General features: G+C 37.2%; 2 protein-coding genes and 1 long non-coding RNA gene across 5 annotated transcripts; 2 read left to right on the plus strand and 1 right to left on the minus strand.

Moving 5' to 3' along the window:
- The first annotated feature begins 78 nt into the window (after positions 1-78).
- Positions 79-6,198, plus strand: vps29 (VPS29 retromer complex component). Of its 2 annotated transcripts, XM_007579265.2 has the most exons (5): positions 94-186; positions 1,709-1,720; positions 3,325-3,516; positions 4,665-4,900; positions 5,697-6,198. In XM_007579265.2, exons 1-5 carry the CDS (start codon positions 184-186, stop codon positions 5,812-5,814), a joined length of 561 nt encoding a protein of 186 aa, XP_007579327.1. In that variant the 5' UTR covers positions 94-183; the 3' UTR covers positions 5,815-6,198. The 2 variants fall into 2 exon arrangements, with proteins under 2 accessions (XP_007579328.1, XP_007579327.1); XM_007579266.2 differs by lacking the exon at positions 1,709-1,720 and having other exon boundaries at positions 79-186.
- LOC107834070 (uncharacterized) lies at positions 1,749-17,225 on the minus strand. Its single transcript, XR_001659852.1, has 3 exons — positions 17,197-17,225; positions 3,633-3,634; positions 1,749-2,830 (listed from the first exon to the last, which is right to left on the minus strand). It is a non-coding gene; the product is annotated as an uncharacterized LOC107834070 (long non-coding RNA).
- LOC103129101 (uncharacterized) lies at positions 11,561-21,699 on the plus strand. 2 transcript variants are annotated; one of them, XM_016664825.1, is made up of 12 exons: positions 11,561-11,732; positions 12,853-12,855; positions 14,093-14,405; positions 15,769-15,853; positions 16,026-16,127; positions 17,358-17,455; positions 17,622-17,729; positions 18,873-18,996; positions 19,102-19,245; positions 19,411-19,566; positions 19,645-19,766; positions 20,579-21,699. In XM_016664825.1, the coding sequence occupies exons 1-12, from the start codon at positions 11,645-11,647 to the stop codon at positions 20,718-20,720; spliced, it is 1,485 nt and encodes a 494-aa protein (XP_016520311.1). In that variant the 5' UTR covers positions 11,561-11,644; the 3' UTR covers positions 20,721-21,699. The 2 variants fall into 2 exon arrangements, with proteins under 2 accessions (XP_016520311.1, XP_007540126.1); XM_007540064.2 differs by lacking the exon at positions 12,853-12,855 and having other exon boundaries at positions 14,087-14,405.
- The last annotated feature ends 3,521 nt before the right edge of the window (positions 21,700-25,220 follow it).

A 25,220-nucleotide genomic window follows, 5' to 3' on the forward strand; every position in this document is an offset into this window, starting at 1 on the left:
CACAAAATTAAAGTGAAATGTTCCCTTTATTTTTTTGAGCAGTATGCACTGTCGTAGAAATGCCACACACAATATGGCCGACATATCGCCTTCCGGGACGTTCCTGTTTCGTCTACCCTATTAGCTTCCGTTACGTTCGTAGGCGCTTCCTAACTGGACTAGCAGCAAACAGCAACAGACAAGATGGTGAGTCTGAAACGTCGAAAGGAGAGCCATTTCCTGCATGTAGTGATCTTTAACTACGCTTGGTTTATTAGCAAAGTCGCTGTCGACATAAAGAAAGCGACGTTGCGTCCCAGCCTCGTAGTAGGGTTTAGTTGTAGGGTTACTTCTACTTTAGCTCGACCAAAAGATGGATCTACGATCACATGACATCCTTGAGTTTTTAGTATCCCAGAAAACCACTCTTAACAGTTTCACTCACCCCTGTTGTAGCAGGTTTTTTGCACGGTTCTTTCCTAGTTTGCCATTCTTGTTCTTGGAGTATTTTGTTATGACAGCATGTTATATTTTATACTTACCAATCAAATTAGCGCTACAGTGGCTAACCAGCTAAAGGCAGCTTCATTTTGCAAAACATTTTCTTGTACTGCAACTGATGAAATATGCTTCCTGGATATTATCCCATGCTACACTTTGCTTATTTGTTCTTTTTAAGACTGGCAAAGTAGATACTTTTCCTAGGGAAGCTGCTGTCATTATGTTTTTATTCATTCATTCATTCATTTTTCCTTATAATTTTTCAGGTTGATGTAGTTGTCAGTCTATATAAAGCTGGCCCAAGACTGTATGGAACTCTAAGCAAAACCTGATTTGTGGCTCTGCTTATTGTGTGTTCAGTGTTATGGATTTTACGGAGCATGCTCAGATTACGTTCACCTTATTGATTAAAAAACACTAGTTATTACTCGTACTTAGTGGTGCATTACATAGTAAGTAGAAATCAATAAAAATATATAATTTTTTTGTTTATGACTTGATTTTAAAAGAAGAAATCTCAACTTTTTCTAAGTACATCAAATGGCATCATGCACTTTAATGGTCTCTTGAGTTTAACAACAATCAGATAAAGCTTGGAGATGATCATGTAATTCCTTAATTTGCGGATGCATTCAAAACTACCACCTCTAACAAGGTTTATGTGTTACATAACATTGTAAATGTAAAATAATTAAAAGTCTTTTTGGGTTTACTATTTATACAGCTTCAAAGCAATTTGTAAAATTTGTAACTACAAATTGGAGCTTTACATTGTCCTTAGGGCTTCGGTTCCCTAATCAACAGCTTAAATCTCTTATGCGTTGGGCCGGCTCTGGGTTTAGGATATCAGTTAAAATATCTCTGTGCTATTATTTGTGCTAAATTACAGTAAAGCGGTCAGATTTGCTTTGGCACCTGATTTTGCACTGGCTGACACTCAGGTTCCTGCGTTGTTTTCAGCTTAGCATGATCACTAACCATCAACCATTAACAAATGTCTTGACCACTTTACCATTTAATTTGTTTGTAATTTTCTTTATTTGTTTTTGAATAATTCATTATATAATCAATCTAATCCATTCACTTTTTAATTTGTCCCAACTTCTTTCTGTTTGTATTTTTTTTTACCCCAATCTCTGAACACATCCCGTGTCATGTACACATGCACCTCTTCCTCTTCCTCCCCTCCTCTTCACCTCTCTGTATCTGTCTGTCTCCAACCAACCAGACTGGTCACCGGGTAAGTGTGCTCGCTTTATGCTGCCTCGTTCTGCTCACCCTTCTGTGTGGCACTAACAAGAAAATGGGATTGCAAATTTGCGCAGGTCTGACATTTTTTTGTTGTTGTTGTTTGTTTGCCTTTTTAGCAAAACGAGCCGCTGTTATTCCAAGAGCTGCTGTGAATTGAACTTATGCTGACATACGCTTGATCTGTATTGTTATCCCAAATATAAGGATGTGGACAGATTAGTTGCCACTCCTGGTAAAATGTTTCAAAGACCATATAGATGTAAATGCCCAGATCCGTTTCTAGGCACTCTGCTGCACGAGGACTCACGTTTAGTTAACCCTCACACAAATTTGAATAATATGGAGTTAAGTTCCATAGAAAAATTCTCAACTGTGTGTGTGTGCTTTTTTTGTTTTCTAGTAAACAGTGATTCTAGAAAATTGAGCTTGTTGGTGCATCCAAAAATTTTCCTTTTAGCCTTCTGTTAGAAGGTACGAGTCACCCCTGTGACACATTTCTGGATTTTATTTTCTGTTAACCAAATAAACAGATTTTTCACGTTTTTTAACTCACCTGAGCTCTAAATTAAGAAGAGAAATTTGCACCCACTGCAGAAGTTATCCAGCTGTTGCAGTTACAGTGGGATGTAGGGATTTTGTTAGTATTGAAGGGGTATTTTAGGATTATTTACGTGTCGCGCAGTTAAAATCTTACCTGTACTAGGTAACTCTCTTGAGGTCTTCACCAGATAATTGGTCATGGAAGGCAGAGGAGCCAGGGTCAAAGTGGACTCCCACCATCAAAAGAACAACTTGTAATTTTCTTTTGCAGATGATATTTCATGAAGCTTCAAACCGTCATGTTCATATTGGGTAGTTATGCACAGAGAAGCATCATAAATACTTTACATCTCTGTTCTTAGCACCTTTTTTGACATTGGACAAATATTGGTCAGACCTGTAAAATGAACAAATATGGATTTATGCTCAATGAAAATCTCAAGAGCTATCTAATGCAGGTAAGATTTAAATTTTTAAGCTTTTTAACCAAACCTCATGTCGAAGAGAATCCTGAACTATCTCTTCATAATGCAGTTTGCTCATGTATGCTTGTGTGTCACTTCCTGTGTTTTGTAACAGTAGACATATCTCCAGTCTGTCACTGAGTGTCTGAAGTCCAGCTGTGCGTAATCAGTTCACTTTTTTGTTGTTGTCTTTTTTTAAATTTTGGATTTTTAAAAACTCTTCATGAAATGACATTTAGAAGCCAGTTTGAATTCAGACACATTATATGTTCAGAATTGTACTTATAAATGTTGCTGATTTGATTGGCTTGAGTGAGGTGTTAATCAGCTGTATTGGATTAGTGGGTGTTTCAGTACAAGAAAAAAAAGGGTTGCATTATTCTATTGTAAAAAAAATCTTAATATCAATAACTAATAAGGGTGAATAAGAGGGTTATTGTGGAGTTTATGTCCACTGTTTTCTGCTACAGGTTGACCTACGGCACCCTGCAGGGCTCTGTCCTTGGACTATGTTCTTTTCCAGTTCTCGGACACCTCCGTTCATCTGTGGGTCACTAACTGGTTTTTGTGTGTGTTTGTGCGACATTAGTTGGTTTTGGTGTTAGGTGACCTGCACATTCCCCACCGGTGCAACACGTTGCCAGCCAAATTCAAGAAGCTGCTGGTCCCGGGGAAGATCCAGCATATTCTCTGCACAGGCAACCTGTGCACCAAGGAGAGCTACGACTACCTGAAAACTCTCGCTGGGGACGTCCACATTGTGCGGGGAGACTTTGACGAGGTCTGTGCTCCTTATTAAGATCCACCGTAGTCATTACACCCTTCAGTGGAAAAGTATTTAAGTTGAAAAATAAATAGTATTTAGAGAAAGAGGACCGATATTCCAGTGGTGGTCACCGCTAGTTAAAACATTAGTTGCTCCAGCCTGAATCACTAATCATAAATATTAATTCTACTATCACTAAAGTGCTTTACCAGTATTGCAATTAGTGGAAGCTAACACTAAAGCATTATGTCATATAGTACTTACTGGAAGCTAACGCTAAATCGCTATACCAATATAGTACTTTGTGAAAGGGAAAGCTAAGTGTGCTAAATGTTTTCAAAGTGAGCAAAAAACGCTAAATGGAAAATTAGCTCTGCTATTAGTGTATTAGTAGAAGTGTCCTCACCACTGAATGTGTCAAATTGAGGTTCCCTGTGCCTGGCTAATGTCCCTCTTCGAAAGATATCATATACATATTTCTACTTAGACCATAAGAGGAAAGGCTTGGCTTTTATTATTATTATTATTATTTTCATAAAACCTGATCCTATTCAGACTGGACTCAGAGGCTCTATAAACATCAATTTTTCAGACACACCAGAAGTTATCAATTTTATTTAGATCTGGGGAATTCTAAGCAATCACTGCACTTGGTTCAAAGTCCGTCTTTCACAGTTGGAATCTCACAAATTTATCTGTCCCTGCACTACCAGAAAATCCCCACAGCATTATGCTGCCACCACCATGTTTCACTGAGGATGTTGAGTTCAGGCTGATTTAAACTCTTATGTAATGTTCCCCCTCAAACCCCTGTCGCTTTAACAACAAGACAGAATTTATACTGAAATTAAGGTGATCCCTAATTTAGATGTACCAAAGTAATGTTTTTATTAATTTATAGGGGGAAAAAACTTCTTTCCCCTCTACATTATGTGCTACTTGGTGTTAGTCTGTCTTACAACATTATAATAAAACATAGTGAGATTTGTTGTTAAAGAGCAGAAAAGCTAAAAAAGGGTAGAGGTACTTTTCCAAGGCAGTGTATCGAACCACTAAATACCAGGAGTTCTTCACTCTACATTCAGGGTTTTCTCTCTGGTTAAAGCAGATCACTCCAGCTAGTGTGTTCACTAAAATCAAAACTGTTTCTGCCCTCCTCTTAGAACCTGAACTACCCCGAGCAGAAGGTGGTGACAGTGGGCCAGTTCAAGATCGGCCTCATCCACGGCCACCAGGTCATCCCCTGGGGCGACATGGCCAGCCTGGCGCTGCTCCAGAGACAGCTGGATGTCGACATCCTCATCTCGGGACACACACACAAGTTCGAGGCTTTCGAGAACGAAAACAAGTTTTACATCAACCCCGGCTCTGCTACCGGGGCCTACAACGCACTGGAAAGGTAGCCGTGACCAGAACCTGTGTCCATTTTAAAGCAGGAAATATCCAAGCAAAGACTGAAAGTCTGATTTACTGCAGCACAGAACACAGAAGGCGTGTTTGAGCTTAACTTCCTATGTATCATTAAGAGACTATTTTAAATTAGAAGTACTTAGGAAACACATTTTTCCCCCCAATTGTACATTGGAGGTGTTATTAGGCACTCTATGGTAAAAATGATTTGCAATATTTTTCATCCTAACATGTCATCTCAAGAAACTTTGCAAAGAGTCCAATCATACAGAAAGTTTACAGGCCAATTACATACATTCCATATTGATCCTAGTTATTAAACAAAGCTCAGTTTATAATTAAAATTGGTAAAAAAAAAAAAAAAAAAAGTTTTCTATTGAAGGAAACTTGCAGCATTCGCTCCTTCTGGATGAACATGTCCACTGAAGACAGAGCAACAACTCTGTTAGTTTGGGTACCATTCTAGAAGAGTTCATATACAGCAACAAAGAGCTGGGTAAATGCACATCTCAGAGGCGCTAGGCTAGCTTTAGCATGCTTTTTCTCCAATAGTTTGGCTCTCTGCCTGAAAAACACATAATACTGCGCCTTTAAGTATTTATATCTAGAAAATTGTGATATTGGAAAATTTGATCCTGGAAAAGTCCAAAAATGTTGAATGGAAAACAATAGGAAAGCCTGTATTTACCTGTTGCTGTTGTTTTTTGTTTTTGTTTTTTTTTTTCAGTTCTTTGGTAATCCTTTATTCTCTTGTAACATTCTGTATTTTGTGCTCTTTGTTCCAGAAACATTATCCCCTCCTTTGTACTAATGGACATCCAAGCGTCTACTGTGGTGACGTATGTTTATCAGCTGATTGGAGATGACGTTAAGGTGGAGAGAATTGAGTATAAGAAGTCCTAAAGGACGTATGGGGAGAAGGAGGAAAGGCAGAAGAGTTAGGCGAATGAGGCTCAGCGTCATGTTTCATTCCTGTCCACCAGGGGGCAGCAGCTCCCTCAGTTCACCGAAGTGTTAATGCTGTAGCAAAACTGTTCATGAACTTAACTCTAAAATGCTTGTGTATTATATTGTTTATAAGTCATCCGCATTAACTTGTAAGCGAGCTGTTATTAGAGGATACAATGTTTTGCTATGAAAAATGAATTTGGTGACTTTTGTGATTTTTATTTTCACCCTATTAAACCCTGTCCATGTGACCAACACAGCTTTAGCTTTCTGTGATCTGCCTTATTCATTCACTTCCACAATAAAGATGGGATTTCCCTCCATGTGTTTCCCAAGTAATGGTTTTGTTTGTAATTTGTTGTCAAATGTTGTGTTTCGTCATGGGGATGAAAAACATTATTTCTGGACTTCTAAGGATTTATTTGAAGCTTTCTTTTCTTGGATTGAATAATTTAAAACAAGGATTTTTAAATTTTGGAATAGGTGGCATAAGTTTATTTTATTTTTTAATTTTTTTGGAGACATACAAAAAGTATAAAATGCAGGTCTTACCCCAGGCAAGAAAAAAAAAGAACTTGCAAAGAAAAATACATATACAAATAAACACAATAAATAAGTTAACAGAACAAAACTTCTCTTAAGTCATCCAGTTCATTTCTATATAATACTATTAATATAAAAACAAGGAACAAATTTAGCAATAAAAGTAGTGGGAAGAAGATAAAACTAATTTACTCTCACTCTGTGTTCATACACAAATAATATGGCTTTTTCTTACATTATGTCTCGAAAGTCAGTTACATACAGTTACGCATACCATGTAAGATATACAATATATTGTATGCTGTGCGATATAAAATATACTAAACTTACATATTACAATACATTCTGATACTTATACAACACGATATGCTGCTATGTACACACGTATACATATGTATATTCACAGTATACACATATGTTTTGAATTTATTGTGGAAGTTTCAAAAATCCATATAGGATTAATAATAAATATACAAGCTCAAACACATGTATGCATTTATCATAATTGTGACAATAAGTGGAATTTACTATTATGATTTAGGCATTTATAAAAAATCTAGTTGTATTTGGAGTTGAAGGGATTTCCAAACAGCTAATGCTGTTTAATGCTTTTTAATTATTAGTTATTTAAACCACTACACTCTGTGTAGTAGTGCAGACACCAGGTGACCTCTGGTGTCTGCATCAGAGGTCACCTGGTCTATTGAAAGTGTGAGCTACTTCAACTACGTTTAGCAATACATACTAAACTGTTGAGGTTAAACATTTTTTCATAAGAATTTTGCAATCCAATTAATTATATTTGTTGCAACTGATAAAGACAATTGAATTATGCTTCTCCACTGTTTATACCTGCTCAGCCTTTAAGGGTTTTGGGGGCCTGGTATTTCATGTAATGATTGGACAAGAGGCACAGCGTGGACAGGTCACCAGTCCAAAGGGCAGCATAAAGAAAGAAAGTACCAACAATCTTACTCACACACACGCACACACATACACATTAGGGCTATGTAGAGAGACCAATGAACTTCATGATCACGTTTTTGGATATTAAGGGGAAGCCTGAGTAAATGGAGAGAACCATAGGGGGAACATATGAACTCCAGACCAGGATTAGAACCGGTGGCAGCTGCCAGAAGCAGACACAGCTTAGCAGAGTCAGCATTCGGCTTTTGTGGCAGCTGCCACGGCGTCAGCTGCCACGATTTGAGTGCGCTCTCTCAAGTAGAAGTTGTCAGTGTTATATCTATTAAATACCTGAAAGGAAAATTATTTTCCCTTTATGGAGATCTATTTTCTCGTTGTATATATAAATAAAGCACATGCCATAAAAAGAGGATAACTATTAGTTTGTCTTATTAAAACATTTCATTTAGAGAATCAGAATATTGATGCATTATTTGAAGTTAAATGAGTATATTGGAACAAATTAAAATAAAGCATTAACTTATTGGCAATCTCATTTATCTGTTTTAATGATTTATTAAACAAGAGCTGAAGATACCAAAACTGCTACTTAATAGAAAACATCTAATTGGTCAAAAATCAGGTGACTTCATCAGGGTTATGATGGCGTCTGCCTCTGAAATGAAACTTCAAAATGAAACTGTTGAAAGAATAAACCGTGAAGAAGTTTTTCTAGAGTTCTTATTTTCTCAGGTCTATTTCCTGATTTTTTTTTCTAGCAGTAGCCGGGAGGCTGTGCTTACATGAAACTGTCCATGATTAAACCGCAAATATCTAACGTTGAATTTAAATAAAGCCCGCCACATAGCATTCAGGCTTCACCAACGTTTACCTCAAGCAGTTGAGTTGTAAAACAGGTTACCGCCTCGACACAAAGTATTTGTTGATTCTGGTGAAATTGAAGGGACTATTCCTCCCTCCCACAAGCAGCACAGGAATATCCCTCCATATTTTTATCCTTAAAAGCTCACCCAGCAGGGTGTTTTTAATCCAAAGATATCATAAATGTTGCATGTAATCTTTGATTCACCCACACAAGCCTGGCCTGACCCCAGGGAGAGGTTTTGAAAAAAGGAATGAACAATGTGCTATTTTATTCCACGGGGAAAGTTTATTACGCAATCAGGTAAAATGTTGATCTCTCCATTTTAATGAGCTAACACAAAAGGAGGTGCATGAAGTAAGCTGGAGCTTATCTTTGGGAAAACACCTGAAATGTGTGGAAGACAGTTAGTGAAATGAAACAGGAGGGGAGAAGAAGAAACACTGCAGTGTTGAATTTTGTTGACAAATTAATGATTGGCTCAGACAAACTCTAATAAAATCTGATTGGCTTTAAAGAGGGTGTGAACACTTTGAGCTAGATTAGAGCAGAGTGTGTTTACTAATGTGAGTGCGTGCGTGTGTGTGCCTGCGTGTGTGTGTGTGCGTTTGTTTGTAATACCTTGTGGGGACGATTTTCCTGACATATACTACGTTGTGGGGACCAATTGCTCCTTGTGGGGACCGGAGCCTGGTCCCCACAAGGGGAAACCCTGTTTTTGGGTCAGGGGTCAGATTTAGGGCTAAGGTATGAAATGAGTTTTGGTTAGGGTTAGGGTTAGGTATGTGAGGGTTAGGGTTACGTATGTGAGGGTTAGGGTTAGGAAAAGGGTAAAGGTAAGGTTTAGGCTGTAGAAATGAATGAAAGTCAATGGAAAGTCCCCACAAATATAGCAACACAAACATTTGTGTGTGTGTAGGTGGGTGTAATTTGTGGAGATTTTATTTTCATGTTTTAAGGCATAAACAACTGACAATGTTCAGATTCAGATTGAACTTTATTGTAGTTAAACATTCTTGACAGCGCAAAGACCCGCCCCCTGGCTCTGATTGGTTATTTCTAGTTAGCGCTAGGAGAAGGCGGAGGAACCCGATTTTTTTTGTTGCACATATTACACTGGTCAACAGCCAAAAATAGTCTGGGGGTTTCCAACTGCTTTAGGGTCATTTTGATTAACTGAATCCAAAAATCACTTTGGTTTTGCTCAATCAGGTCAACTTTCTGAACTATGGAGCAACATGAGTATCAAAATGCATGACTTGTTCAAACATCTGGATCAATTTCCTGAGAATCTGATCAACGAGTGATGAGCAGGAGGAGAGATTCCATCAGGACAGAAAAGAGACGGAGCATTTTATACAATGAAGTCGTAATGTTCAATTTACATGTACTTACCCTTTTTAGTGTTTATTATTCAGTTTACAAAAATCCAAGTTTGTAACATTTAATTAATACACTCTATAGGAAATCAATTTAGTTTTCTCCTAAAATCTTTTTTGGATGGGAAATATGAACGGAAATGAACTGATAATGTCACAAAAATCTCATCAATTTAGTCAGAAGATCAGATTTCTCTAAATCAAATTAGAATAAAAACCTGACCTGATTGAAAAAAATGGACGTCATTTTTGGATTCAGCGGTGCAAAAATAATCCTAATTTATTAAAGAATCCTAATTTATTAAAGAAAACATAAACAAATTTCAAAAAATATTTTTTTGCAACCCAGTGCTCTCTGTCTCATACCGTACTGTGATGACATAGTGACATCATAGTCACTATGTTTTCATGTTTGTTTACAACAAACATGAAAACATTCTATTTAAAATTATTATTGTTGTTATTATTATTATTATTATTATTATTATTATTATTATTATTATTATTATTATTATTATTTATAAAAGTTACATACCACAGCTTTAAGTGCCACACCAAAATAATCAAAAACAGAAGAAAATTATATGGAGGCAAATGTTTTATCACAGGGCTGGAAATAAACACACCGAAGGATTCATGTTGTTTTCAAATTCACATTTCAGTTTGTAATAAAAAAGTGCACAGAAGGGATTACATTAAAAGTTTAAAGTTTCTGTCTCTTCTCTATAATGTTTGGCTAGGATAGGATTTTGTTTTGTCCTGTCTCTTTTTCTCTGTTTGACTTAAGAGAAGTCACATATTCTGTTCAAACTCAGAGCAAACTGTATGCCCCACCTTGCAAATGGAAATAGAAGAAACAGTTTACCATTTCATGTAGACTCATTAAAACCTTTCCTAGTGTAGCTTTACTGTAACCATAGTGATTATCAATTTATTTTTTATGTGAGACGTTTGTACTTTCACTTTCCAGTCAGGATCTGTCCCAGCCCCGTTTCATTTTCAACCTATGACATCAGACAGTTGCTCTCATGGCTAATAAAAGCATCAGCCCACCGATGATTTCCAGGAAGCTCTTACATGAGTTTGAGTTTGTGAATAAATGCCTTTTCTTCACTCTGCGAGGAGACAACAAAGCTGTGGCTTTTTACTTTTACTTCACTTTTTTTGCCGTTGAGGTTTTCAGTCTCTGTCATGTTCAAATGGAGCAGAGATTTTGGGTTGAGCCTGGCTGCAAAGTAAACATAAGCACTGTAAAGGAGAATGATTTATTTAACCTGCACAGACTGAACAAATAAAAATGGGGATTAATCTCCAGAATGACCCTGATTATAGATTTAAGGAATCAGTCCAGGTTTGACTGGTCAATTTATTTTGATTTTAATGTTTTTGTAAAGATAAAGTGATGCTGTTGTAAAAACAATGAACAGATCCTTTTTCTCTATTTTCACAAATCTATTAGAATTATCTAGTTTACAATTGATCCACCTGATTTTTAAATATACATATTTAAATAAAGATGATAAAATTTAACCTAGACTCATTAAAGCTGTGGAATAGCCTTTACATTTAGCACCAATAGGAAACTCAGAAGCACATTTCAACATTATCGTTACTGTCAGGCGAGATGTTTTCATAGTCCTTAAGTTGCACAGTATTAAATATGCTGGTGTCGAACCTCAGTAAATACGGCCCAGATGGGGGCTTTTTGTGGCCTTTTATGTCCATAAAAGGGCATAAATAATTAATTTATGCTAAAATAAAACAATTGCAGTAGAACTATTTCATCAGACAAACTCAAAGTAGGGAAAGCGGTGGACAATAATCTCCGTGGTTACTTTACCAACAGGAGTCCTGAGATCTCTTATTCCATCCTGTAATCGCTTCAATGAAGTAGAAAGCGAAAGTAAAACGTGCAGTTAATGTTGGACTCTGCGGTGGAAAACTCCCCTCCCCTCCCCTCCCCCCACTCTGAGAGCTTATAAAGGCTGACAGAGGAGCCGATTCACAACAACACGGCGCACGAGCTGACAGGAAGTCATCCTGGGACTGAAAAAGGGAAATTTAAAAAGACAAAATGAAAAAGCTTTGGGACAAGATACCGAAAAGGGTGCAAAGAATGGACAGCACCAAGCCTTTAATGGAGAACAATAACGACTATGACCGTGAGTGAGAACTTATCATTTCTATTGGCCATCTTTTCATAGCAAAGCTGCACACAGTGAAAGCTATTGTTGATTATCAAATTAGACTCGGGGTTCGATTGGAAGTACACTTCTTAAGTAAGTACTCTAAAATGTATTTAAGAAGAATAGCAAGGCACACACAGGCTTCAACTTTAAGTGTTAATTTTTCAAATTGAATATATCTTATATTTTAGAGTTTTAAAATCAATTGAAATGTGTCCGTAAATGAATCGAATTGAGACATTTGTTGTAGTTTGGCGCTATCTAAATAAACTGAAATGAAGTTACTTGAAAAGACAAAAGATATAATATCTGATAGGTAGCATTCTTCTCCACACACACCATACTATTTAGCATATTGTATTGTAAAATAAGACTTTGTCAAATCAGTTCAAAACTATTTATTTCATCTGTATTCTGGAAAGAGAGATTGTGATAAAAAGATGCTTTAGTTGCAACAATCTACATAACCTTAAATTAACAGCTAATTTATAGAGAATCTGATTATCCCTAAAGCTCAGCTGATATTTCATGACTTTCTTGAATCCTTTGGTAATAACTTGGATAAAAATGATCTTATTGTGCAAATGTAGACATATATATTAAGGTTATTGTGGTGCAAAAATATGTGTCTTTTGCATTCCTTGTTGATTTTACTTCTATCATGTTCAAAGTAAATAATATTGGGGGTGCACTGATTTATCGGCCAGCTGATTTATCGGTGCCGATTTCCTTAATTTTGGGAGATTGGTAATCGACCAATTTTTACATATGAAGTCGATCTTATCCACTGATCTTATCTAGCTTGGTCAATGTGTAAGAATCAACCATGGTCCTCCTTTACTCTCCAGTGAAAAAGGCTTAACTGACAGATTTATGTCTGCACATTTAAATTTAACAATAGTGACCCCACTGTTGCCAACTCAACAACTTTCTTGCTATATCGAGCATCGTTTCAGACAAAAAAATTAGTATTGGCCAATATCGGAATCAACAGGTTAAGCTTTTCAAAAGATCAGTAATCGACGATCGGTCAGAAAACTGCAATCGGTACATCCAAACAATAAAGAAAATATTCCTCTCTCTTATCATCTGAGAGAACTGAAGAACTTAGCAGAACGAATGGGCATGTTTTAACAAGCCCAGAGTGTCTAAGGCGCACCTTTTGCTCCTTGAAACGATTTGGTTGCTCTTTAGCTGAATCTCAGTTACAGTGTTAACGTATTCAAAAAACACAGACACACACACACACACACACACACACATTTAAAACCCTGATTAATGGACAAAACTGCTATGCCAAAAGGTGAAAGTAAGAAGGAGAAATGTGGCATGGAATGTGGCAAGTTGTGATGAAAAGGTTTTGAAATTAATTTTGAAAAAAAAAATAATAATAATAATAACATTCTATTAAATAGAGCAAACTGTTGAGATCCACTGTGTAATGTACATTTGCAAAGTGGAGGAGGTACAGGTTTATTATTCATGTTGAGTGGTGATGAAATTCCTAGGGCATGACCAGCAGCAATTCTCCTTTCTCTGACTGAAGTGACAGGGAAACATTGGCAAATGCCTTAAAACCTGCTAGACTTGTATGAGCCAGCTATATTTAGAGCCATTCCACAGAAATTTCTATAGAATGTTGTTTATTGTTTATAATTAAGTCGGTTTAGTTAGGTAGGTTTAGTTTTAAAATACTTCTTACTCAACCAAGAAGTTAGTTTCTAGTTTCTAACAGGAAAGGATACGGAGATCTCCCAAAACAGAAGATTACTGGCTTCATGTAAACACTCCCTAAAATTGTTGTCAAACTTTCGGCAGGTTTCTCCTGATACATCTGATCACCTCAGGTTTTTGGGTTCAAAGATCCTGTAGGATTGTTTTTTTTTTAACTTTCCATCACATTACAACCACAAATGTTAATGTATTCTATTGGAATTTTCAAATTCAAATTAAAAAATACTTTACTGATCCAAAGGGAAAATAAAATTTTCCTGTAACTCATATTAATTCAAAATTCTTCAAAGAGCCATCATAGATGGTGATGGCTGTGGGCAGGAACGATCTCCTTCCTACAGCTGTCTGTGTTACGGCACTTTTGACGAAGCCTCTGACTAAAGACGCTGTTTTTCAGACAGAACGACACGAAGCAGCTGTAAAACACAGCGCAGTGTTACTGTAATATGACATGGGTGAAAGTTAATAGTTGTGAATATTTTCAGATGTTTTAACTGAGACAAATTCAAAAAGACACAAAGAGAGAAAGAAAGTGAGAGAGAGAGATGTTAGGCTGACAATTGTCAATTTTTAAGAATCTTTTTCTGAACTTTCAGGTCCTGTATCTGAGACAGGACAGCTCTCACAGGAGCTCCGTTCAATGTGCTCTGATGACACTTCAGACAGAGAGCAGACTTCCTCCCATCACACTGAGAGAGGCGGTGATCAGAGATCCGAGCCCCTGAGCTTCCCAGAAGTTCCAACAGACCTGGGAAAACATCTGGATCAGCATCTGGAAGATGTAGATGAAATAGTCAAAAATAATCACGCCACAGATGACTTCCTCTGTGAGATACTTCCTCACATCGATGCTCTGCTCCAGAACATCAGCACCAGCAAAAGCTGGGTAATCCTGACAAACTGGGTCTCACAGAGGTATGTATCCATGTGCTGCACCGTTGCACTGTAAAAATAACTATGTCAAATAATCTGTGACTCAAGGGGAGCGGGGAAGGGAGTAAACAAATCTAGCAGTGATAAATACAAAAGAACAAACTAACCCGGAAACATATAAAGCAAAGGAGGCAGAAACAGAAGACAAAGAATGACTAAGGCAGAACACAAACAAACAAATGATCAAAATGCAAATACCGAAAAACTCAAACAACACGGAATCCTGATGCTCCTTTTTCTCCACAGACAAAATAGATGTCACCCAGCACAAAGAGTCTTTGTTTAAAACAATCTGGAATATAAAACCTTGCGCTTCAATTCCTGAGTTGACAAGGGTTTCAAGTAAAAAAAAAAAAAAAGCAGTTAACTTCCAAAGTTAACAAATCTACCTGTTGTTGAGGAAAAACACTTTCTAAAATATTTTCAACTTATAATATTGTGTTGATTTTTTTTTTCCACTTTTTGTTTTGACAGCAATGTGAACCACTTCTTATGATCTTTTTATCCTAGGACAAATAAGCGACCTAGCATGGATCATATAGCTGACTGTCCCATCATCTTTTACTTGCTCAAAAATAGAAGTAAAACAAAATGTGGCATGAAACCCCGAAAAGTTTGTGCAGAAAAAGGCCATATTTCACAGTTATGACGACTTCATGGAGATTAATATTCCTCTGTATGTTAATAAAACAAAGATCAGATCTAAAGATCAATGTAATTCTTTAGAAATAACAGACTGGGGCTTAATTCAACGGTTCACTGTGACTTTACCAGCTAGGTGTCCATCTTCGTACTATAGTTTTGCTACAGAACTAGGAAATTTTCCACAGTTAAAATAAATCCAGGGCTAAAGGTGATTAAAGGGGGTTTTCCAAATCTGTACTCCTGTTTTTAGGACACACATCGAGCATTTGTTTGCCATCAGGCGAATGGGAAAGATAGACAAACAAACAAATGCTACTTCATTAGGAACTAACACACCATATCTTGTTTATTTGATCATACTGCGTGTTCACAAAACTATTTGCAAAGATAATTGTAAGGTTTCCTTTGTACCATTGTCTTTCCTGGTCCTGCCCAGATTAAATCGTGGGTTTATCACGCATTCCTTCAAAGACTGCTATGAATGTAAAGAGGCATGTCGGCTCGGCTCGGGTTTACACGCCTGAATGAGATCCTGACCTGATAGTTGTGCAATAACTCAGTATAGCAATGATGATGTAAACATATAGATACTTTCAATAAAGACGTTCGTGAATCACTTTTTTATTTTTATGTTAATGCATTTCCGAAGCATTTTTAGATGTACACATGTTGCAACCCAGTTGTTTTGGTTCTTTAATAGGAAGGATCAACTTGATCACTCTGACCTTGGTCTGCTGGATGAATGGGAATCAAAAGCAGAGGAGAAACTGCTGGAGATGGTAAAGGTAGGAATCAATCAGCGAAATGTTACTTACACACACACACACACACACACACACACACACACACACACACACACACAAAATGGCCCTTACACTGTATCAAACCCCCTAATCACCAGAGTGGAAGTGGTAGCTCCTATTAGTCACTTAGTTTCATGATTGTTTATGTCTGCAGGTGGAATTCAGAGATTCCCTGGGAAAAATCCTGGATGCTGATCGAACACAAATGGATCGCAGTGAGGAGGCCTACACTCAGCTTTATGTGGACGTTATTCAGGTAAGACAAGCCTGTGTATTTATGTGTATTTATGTGTATTTATGTGTGTGTAGTTGTATTTAACTGCCGCAATGCTTGTCATTTGGTAGCATGATTACTGTACCTTATAAAACTATTCATGCTCCAATTAACTTTTTCCAATTTATCATACACAAACTTAAATCTGACATTTCTATCATTCATGTATGGCTCTTAAGACAATGAAACCAGCCTTTCCTTCACCACAGCTGAAATTCTCTATGACCTTTGCACATCTACAGACCAATTTTGTGATTCATGAATTTATAAGGTGGCTCATCTTTGCAGGTTTATGACGGTTTTGTACTGTGAAAGTTTATGATGCCATTTGTTCCTGAGCCGGGCAGCTTTTAAGAACTTTCTAAGTCTTGTATGCCAAATGAAAGAGCTTTCCCTTTTCGGGACAAAGTGGGGTTTGTTCCCAGCGCCGTCCCTCGTCACAACCCTGTTTGTGCTGTTCATGGACCAGATCTCAAAGCCTGGTTGCGGAGAGGATTTAGGAAACGTGGTTGTGTGTCATTTAGGAACCTCTGGCCTCGTCTTTGCTTTTTGTGGATGTGGTTCTGTTGGTTTCTTCAGGCCATAGCCTACAGCGTGCAGTGGAGCGGTTCACAGCTGATTGTGAGGAGATGTGAGTCAGCTCCTCTAGGTCAGGGACCAGATACAGACACCTCTGAGGAGGGACCTAGTCTCTGCCTCAAGTAGAGCAGTTTTTAAGTCTTTAGATATTAAGGAAAGCTGCTGACTTACTGGTCAAATCAACAGTTTTCTGTCCTGACCTGTATTCATGACAAATAGTTAATGACAGAATGATATACCAGATGCAAATTGTCAAAATTAACTTCCTTCATACTGTAAGCAGATTCCCCCAAAATGAGCTGGAGAGTGTCACTAGGAAGAGAGATGTCTGGGTTTCCCTCCTGAAGATGTTACCCTGGCAACCCAATGTCAGATAAAAATAAGATGGATGGATGGATAGACTGACGGACGGACTGATTGATTGATTGATTCCATGATTGTACCATAACAAATGATCAGAGGGTGTGAATACTAGCCCTGTCACGATAACGAGTTTTGCTGTATGATAAATTGCGCCAGAAGTTATTGCGATAAACCCTACTGAATACTTTTTCGAGGTAACAAATAAAGGCAATTTATGTGACATTTATCTTTCAAATAATGGACCTTTCTCTTTCTCTCTCTCTCTTTCAGTGTACCAATGCAATGCCCAAATTAGTACAGGAGAAAAGATTGCTGAGTAATAAGGTGAAGAAGGTTTGCTTCCAAGAGCTGCAGAGTTTTGTGAAAAGGTGAGACGCTTTGAATTATAAAACAGGTTGTTAATTTAATGGCATCTAGATATAAAACATCTTGTCTCAGATACCATATCCTATGAATTTACACTGAAATCAGAATTATTATCATTTGAAAAGCGAGTGAATTGTCAATGCTGCAAAAAATTTTTTTTTGTTGTAGGTACAACTCAGCGCAAGGGGAGATACTCCATAAGAAAGCTGAAGCATGGAGGGAAAACCCAGAAACCATACACTTCCTGAAGACTCTGAAAACGTGTAAAGAACTAAGGTGGGTGTTTTAGGACTTGGCTTTTTTTTTACTGTTTAACTTTAAATCAAACTAATTTTTTTTTCCTGTTGTATGACAGGTAAGATTACTGAAAATGATTTCTATTTACAAAATTCCAAAAATAAAGCTCTGCCTTTAAACCATTTGGAATGAGGTTATGGCTTCATAAGCTTCATAAGGTTCATTCACAATAAAACAGGTACCCGCCCACAAAATGACTCAAGTAAGAGTAAAAATGTTACTAAAGCTCCAAGTGTCTGATCAGAACATCTGATTTAATGTCTTAAAATTACATCATCAGACAGACAAAATATGAAGCTATGTGTAAAGTTCTAAAAAGTAAATTGAAAAACAAAAACAAATGAATAAGAATAACTAATTAAGGCAAAATAAACACTTTTCCATTTCTGTTTTATTCAATATAAAGCTTATAGGTAGTATATATGCACGGTAGGGCAGGGTAAAGTTCTCACAGTGACAAAATATAACAATTCCTGTTTTTTTTTTTGTTGTTGTTTTTTGAGCTTCAAACTTCTCAGCAGATTTAGCAGATAGAAACTAACATCAGAACAAGAAAACTTGTTCAAACAAGACTTCTCATTTTTACACAAACTGTAGCTTTGTGTCTGTATCTGCTGCATTTTTGGTTGAAACATGTGTGGTGTTCTTTTAGAGAAGTTGGGCACAGTGGGTAGTGTAACCAGACAGTTTACTCAAGTAAGAGTGGAGATACTTTATAGTAATATTCCTCAAGTAAAACTAAAAAGTACACAAATTTCTGATGCATTGGACAAAAATCATCTCAAGAGATAAGAGAGGAAAAGTTAAAGCTCAGGCACAAATGGGTTTTCCAGATGAACACTGACCTTCAGCATACTGCCATATTAGTGGCAAAATGGCTAAAGGTCAATTGGAAAAGCCCAGATCTGAATTCTTGGAAAGATGTAGAAAAAAAAGACTGTGGAAGAAATCTCTGAAAAATATTTTTTCCAATTGTTCTGGTATTCAGCTATTACAAATAACTTTAGCTATTGTTACACAGTGATTTTTTTTATTTATTTTTTTACATTAAACCATATATGAATTGGTCAAAGTGTACTTGTCTGCCCTGATTTTGACATGATTTACTTTGCTTGCTTTCAGGCAGCACATCCAGGCTGAAGGAAACGTTAAAGCTGGCTCTGTTGACGAAACCAAGAAAACGCTTGAAAAGCTGGAGGCTCTAACTCTGGAGCTCATAAAGAAAATTGCAACTGAACTTGCTGAGGTACCTCTTTGCAGTGATCACATTTACTTCTCACAAAAACAAAATGGGAGCACGGAAAACATTCTGTAACTATTTTACATTTAAAACACATTCTCCGCCCTGTAGAGCTGCCTACAGGATTACTTCAGATCGGCCAGCAGGCCACGTGGGAAGGTTTTACTCTGCCGGCCTGGTGAAAGACACTGTGAGCTGTTTGACTCTCTGAGGAACCATTTTCCCAAGATGCCTTATGCTTTGGATGAACAAAAGGTAAGCCATCTTTTTTGTCAAGTTTCTCCTGACGAAAAAAGTATACTATTGCTAATTGCTTATTGTTGATAAGTCATTTAGTCTAAAAAATGATCAGTTTTCAATAGATTTGTGTCTGAATGTTTGGTACAAGATCTGACTGCTTCTGTCCTTCTGCCCCCCCAGATCGTGATGAATGAGGTTTATAAGGTCGTTGCTCACTCTTACTTCAAACATCTCCTCCAAAATCGTCAGTCAGTACTGAAAAAGCAATGGAGTTCAGATGTTGGTAAAGCGATCCAGGAGGATGCCGATGAGCTTCACGCCACCATCTCAGATCTGGTGAGACCAGGATCAGTCACTGCAGACAGCGATGTCTCAATCTCATCAGACATTCCTAACATGTACAATTTGAACCAGGCTCCTGGTGTCCAGCAGTGGAATCGCCTGCTACTGGTGATCCAAGAGGTGTCAGACTGCAAAGACCTCGACTCAGTCAAGCTCACCATCTCATTGAAACAGGAAGACATTGAGAAGCGGAGGTAAACCGGTTTCTGATTGTACTAGTCTAGTGTTCAGTATTTGATTAGCTGTTCTCTCTTTTTCTTTATTTTCAATTTTCTTTTTTCTTATTTTCTTTATTTTCTATTCACTTTTTGCAAAATATTATACTTTATACTTCCATTTGGATCTCTACTGGCTTTATAAACACCCCAAGCACAAAAAACCCCATTCATTAAATGGCAGAAATTCATTATTTTTTTACTAGTCTGATCTACAGTTAAACCTCGGACTCGCTCTTTGACATATCGACGTTAGTGAAAGCCCATCTCACCTCCAACTAAATCCCTTCCCAGCCACCCCTACCATACAACATAATATCTGCATTAAAACTGAATCCATATCTCGTGCTCAATCAAAGATAGACAGAAACTTGGGACTCATGACTGATCATTACTTGAGGCGGTGTCTCTAGCTGCGTTCCCACTGACCGTATAATTGGGCAATTTGACATTTGGAAAATAAATTTGTTTACTGGAAACAACGATTTGGAAAAACTGATCAAAAGTTTTGGAAACATCACAAGTCACACGTTCAACAACCAGAAGTTGCCACTGAAGTAAAGCAAAAGGAAGAAGATGACAGGAGACTCACAGCGCTGCCTGTTTTTTAATGATTTATCTTTCGAACAAACTTATTCACGTGTGATTTCAATCGCTTTTTTAGTTTAGTGAAAACAGCTCAATTGTTCTTTTCGACATTGGCAGAATGCCAACAAAGTTTTGAGCACTTTTGTAATGGAAACTCAGCTTTTTTGTCACTAATGACCTGGTTTTACTTCTACTGTTCACAGTGAGGACCCGGAGCTCGTAACCAAACTGCTGCAGTGGAAGGGTCTTTCGAAAGGTCAGATCAGTGAAGTTCTGGATGCTTTACCTGGCAGTCCACCCAAACCCAAGTCTAAACCCTTATATTTGCGTTTCTGCTGCTGCTGATCTACAAGCAACTGCACAAACCTGACATATGTAAATTTTGTATATGTATTGATAAAACACATTCCGTTAAGACCAAGCTAAGTCTACTGTAAATCTCCTTCATTCAGGTGTGAATTTTTCAGCAAAAAAAAAAAAGAAAAAAAAAAAGTCCTCTGTAAAAATGCAAAATTTCAAGGGACTGTTTCCTGCACCTTTGTAAGAGCTGAGCCATGCATTCCCAGGTTGTGTCTTGGGTTGTTTTTGTTTTTGTCTGACTCAATATTCTTCAACTTGTGTGTGATTCACTAGCAGTCTGTCTTAACTACAGGTTCTTTATTTAGGTATCGGCATTCTGTGTTTTGTTGTCTCTTTTGTTGCGGTGGGATTTTCTACTCGCTCTGTTTTGTTCTTTTCTTTACATGTTCTGCTTCAGAATGTGTTTCAGAAAGGCCAACAAGCCTTTTAATGTTAATAGTTTACTTACTTTACTGTAGTTTACTGTTTCGTCACATATTACATTTTGTTTGTGATTATTCATATGAATTGAGGTACCAAGGAGTTTCTAGAATATTCATGAGAATTTAACAATAATAAGGTACAGGCAAACTCCTTCCTTTAATGATCACATCTTTTTTTAAACTGTTTTAGATAGCTTTTATATGCTACATTTATATGTTAATATTTATAAAAATTTATTTATGAAAGATAATAATTTTTCTTTTCTTTTATTTTTTTATTCTACCTGGTACTTGAATTTCCTGAATTTTCTTGCAAGTTCCTGTAATAAGGCTCCTGCAAAACAAGACAGGGAATAAGTCAACTGCTAAATCAAAATATAGGCATGGGAGTACTGTATTGAATTGTAAATGTTTTTGTTTTGCATTTCTAATTTTCTTTGCCTCAGTTTCATTAAATGGAGGTACTGTTTTAAAGGATATTGGTTCCTTTTATCAGGGAGGAATTCTCTTGAACAAATGTCAATAAAATGAATTCAAAATGATCAGTTTGTGGCGTAATCGTTGTGCTATGAGAAAGACCACCAGAGGGCGCATTTCCCCAATAGGAGACCTCCGTGACTCTTTTCCTTTGGGAAATGTTCTCTCAGAGACAAGTAAAAACTACATCACTTCCTGGAAGCAGCGTCGCAATAGACGATAAAATTCCGAACAAGATTCATGTCACCAATATGCATCCATAACAAGAAACTCTTCTCTGTATGATTTCATATTTGATAAATATATTAATTACTTTGAAATGCATGTGTTGTGTGTTTCTTTCGTTTAGCTTCACTAGTTTAATGCCTCACATGGATAACATTGAGAAACAGTTGATCAGTCAAATACATCTGAATTTAAATAAATTCAGCCAGTGACAAGTGCATGCTAGGATAATAAAAAGGCCCTTAACAAAGACTGTAGGGATTGAGCATCTTAATGTAAATTAATTTGAAACTTTAATTTAAGAAACTTTGTTGTGTAGCTTGGGGAATGTGAAGTAATTTTCTACATTAATGCTTCAGTTTAAGTTTTGTGACTGTTTCCCACCATGGCATTTCAATCAATTGACTGGGCATTTGCAACAACCTGATTGATTTTTTTTTAAGCAGTTCTGTTATGGAGTTGTCAATTTGGGCCCAGCTTCAGTTGATGAACATATTACCCCCATAGTTGACTCTTGAATACTTTGGTGAGCTCAACCTTTATGAGGTATTGAGATAATTGAGCAGCAAACCACAAATCATTATCCTTCCACCACCTGGCAGGGATGTGTGTGCTGATGCAAACTGGATGCTCTGGTAAGTCTTATGAAAGGCAAAGCGTGAACTATAGCCTCAGCCTTTATTCAGACATGAGAAGGTCTTCCATCCCCAGTAAAGCCAGTGGAGTTTCCAGTGTAATTAAACCAGTGAATCAACTTCCTGGCACAAGGGAGTTTCCTTTAATGAGCTTATCCTTCCCTCCCGCTTTCCCTTCACTAAAAGCTTGTTCTCGTGTTTGTACATCCCGCCTCTCTTCCTGAGCATACATATCCTCCTACATCAAGAAGGTGACAGAAAGTGTGACATATTGACAGTAATCTGCTGCAATACCCTCTGTACACTCACATCCTTCCCAGATCCTCTGGAACGGCACGGAGGCGTTGATTATTCTTGGCTGGAAACACCTCAGTGAGTTGAGTGGCCGCTGAAATCCCCATTACAAAGAGTCAATGATTTCCCTGAGTTGTTCTGCAGATTTCATCTTCTTTTGTCCGACACTTTCATGGGAAACCTGGAAGTCTGCTGTGTTGTTGTTATTTGATGATCTAGCAGCTTGCAATGTAAATCTTGATTTTGCTGTTTGATCGTTCTGCTGCTTTGGTCAGCAGAGAAGTCCTTCATGTTGGCTACACAAGATGTGTTTTCATTACAAATGTGTGCAAATCTTTGTCTATACTCTGCAAATGTAGAAAAGAAAAAACACAATTGCAACTGCTGTGTTTTCATTAAATAAGAAATGAAATTTAAATCAGTGTGTAAGCTTGTTCACGTGCTAAGTCATTAAAAATGGATGTGGATGTAACTACAATACATCTAACTGAAAAAACACATCATCCTAGTGAGTTTGACATGAGTTTTTTCAAAAATGTATTTTCTAACTCATAATTTATAAATATGAGAAGCCATATAATTGCACAAACTGAAATTGTGAAAATGAATTCACTTAATGAAAACAAGGCAATTTTGAAAAAACAAAACAAAACAACCCTAATATTTTTTGGATTAAAGGTTTTTGCACTAGAATGAGGTGGTTTTTCAGTTGTATCAATACAACTGAAAACTGGTAACGCTGCAGGCAGCCATCTTCCTCCAGTTCTCAGGTTTTCAGATCAAATCTGTTTGATGTTAGAAAGTCACCAGAATGCGACTCTCCCATGTGACGCCGTGTGGAATCTTTCCACAGCTGTTTGTGATCACAATCCCATCGTTCACTTGAGAAAAGGAGGGAGAAATCTTTATACGACTCCCTGTGTGCCGTAATTCATTTGAGTAAATGAGGAAGTTTGCATTTTGCCAAATTTTTTGCCATATTGCAGCTTCAAGCTAGCAGAGGGCTTTAAAAGAAGAAAATGTTGTAAATGCCTGGGTTATCATGCGCATACATGGGTTCTCAATTAACTGAAGAACTGGTTTACAGAGTTTTTGACAACAATGTTTCTAAGTGAGTCATTACTTACATGTGGCATTGATGATTAAGAGTTTTTGTGCCTGTTATTGCTTAATCTTTGATTCCCCCCTGCCATTTCCTCCTAACGGTGGTGTTGTGTTGACCTTTGGTCATGGGAGTAAATGTAAATGTTCCTTTTTTGTGCTGATGCCATGTTTGTGATGAAATTTGTGTTTGTGGTGTTGATGGTGACAACTGCATGTCTGACTGGTGTGTCTCAAACATGTATTTTGATATTAATATATTATGTAATGGTCAATAAAATCAGGTTTCTCATATCAGCACTAGTCTGTCCTTGTTGTGTTGCTGCTCACAAATTAAGTCCTTGGAACGTATTCTACTCTGATTCTAAGAAAACTTTTCACTTGAAAACAAGAAACTGTTCAAGCAGAACATCCCCAAGGAAATATCCAAAAAGTGTGCCTTGATCATTTCCAGTTTTTATTGTACTTAATGGTTTTAGTTTGTCAAATTGTGCCCTTATTGGAAGGTTTTCCTGGTCGGATAGTTTTGGTACTCTTTTTATTAGGGTGAGCAAATGAGCAGAAACTATTTTTTAATTTTTTTGTTTTCATTTTGTATGGTTTTATTTATGATCATGACACAATATGAAATATCTTTCACTGTATGAAAGCAAGTCATTTCATCACTGGATTCTAGAGTTGAGCTGCAGCAGAGGATCTGTGTTTTGATTTCATTTTGTAGACTTTCGTTCATAATTTATTTAGTTAGTTGAGTCGTTGCATTTTTGAACCTTTCCATATGGTTTTGGATGCTGTGTGGCTGGGAGGATTTTTATTCTCTCTCATTTGTTTTAACTTTTGGATAATTATGATGTGTAGCCATGGCAATAACGTGTGTTTTTACAACCGGGCGCAGCTGATTAGCATCTCAAAAGCTCAAATAATACCTGAGTCCCAAATCCCAGAGAAGTTAAAAAAAAGGAATCTTCATGGATGCAGAGGAGGAACACTCACTAATCATTATGGACATGGATCAAATCCCCTATTCCAACATCTCTCTGCACGGCTTTCTAACCAGACAGAGCTTTAAAGAGGAGCAGCAAGATCAAATGTTATGGATCGGCAGAGCTTTCTAACAACTGATGGTTTCATCTCGGACATGTTACTGTGAAGCATCGTCTCTGCTGGGTGGATATTTAGCCGTTAGCATGTGGTGACAGTCATGACGCCATAAAACAGCATCAGTCTTCAGTCAGAGGCTTCTTTAGATTTATTGTAAGACTGACTGCTACAGCAGACCCTTCCAGCCTACAGCGTCACCATCCAACACAACTCTTTGAAGATACTTTGAT

This window comes from Poecilia formosa, unplaced genomic scaffold (genome assembly GCF_000485575.1).
Source record: "Poecilia formosa unplaced genomic scaffold, Poecilia_formosa-5.1.2 Scaffold514, whole genome shotgun sequence".
Lineage (NCBI taxonomy): Eukaryota > Metazoa > Chordata > Actinopteri > Cyprinodontiformes > Poeciliidae > Poecilia > Poecilia formosa.

What these genes read in the sequence shown, in the direction of transcription:
- LOC103129101 (XM_007540064.2), top strand. Translation starts at nt 11,645, where the DNA reads ATGAAAAAGCTTTGGGACAAGATACCGAAAAGGGTGCAAAGAATGGAC. An exon ending in TTGCAACTGAACTTGCTGAG is followed by an intron (nt 18,997 to 19,101) that starts GTACCTCTTTGC and finishes TCCGCCCTGTAG; the next exon opens with AGCTGCCTACAGGATTACTT. An exon ending in ATGCTTTGGATGAACAAAAG is followed by an intron (nt 19,246 to 19,410) that starts GTAAGCCATCTT and finishes CTGCCCCCCCAG; the next exon opens with ATCGTGATGAATGAGGTTTA.
- vps29 (XM_007579265.2), top strand. An exon ending in TGCGGGGAGACTTTGACGAG is followed by an intron (nt 3,517 to 4,664) that starts GTCTGTGCTCCT and finishes CCCTCCTCTTAG; the next exon opens with AACCTGAACTACCCCGAGCA. An exon ending in GCCTACAACGCACTGGAAAG is followed by an intron (nt 4,901 to 5,696) that starts GTAGCCGTGACC and finishes TCTTTGTTCCAG; the next exon opens with AAACATTATCCCCTCCTTTG.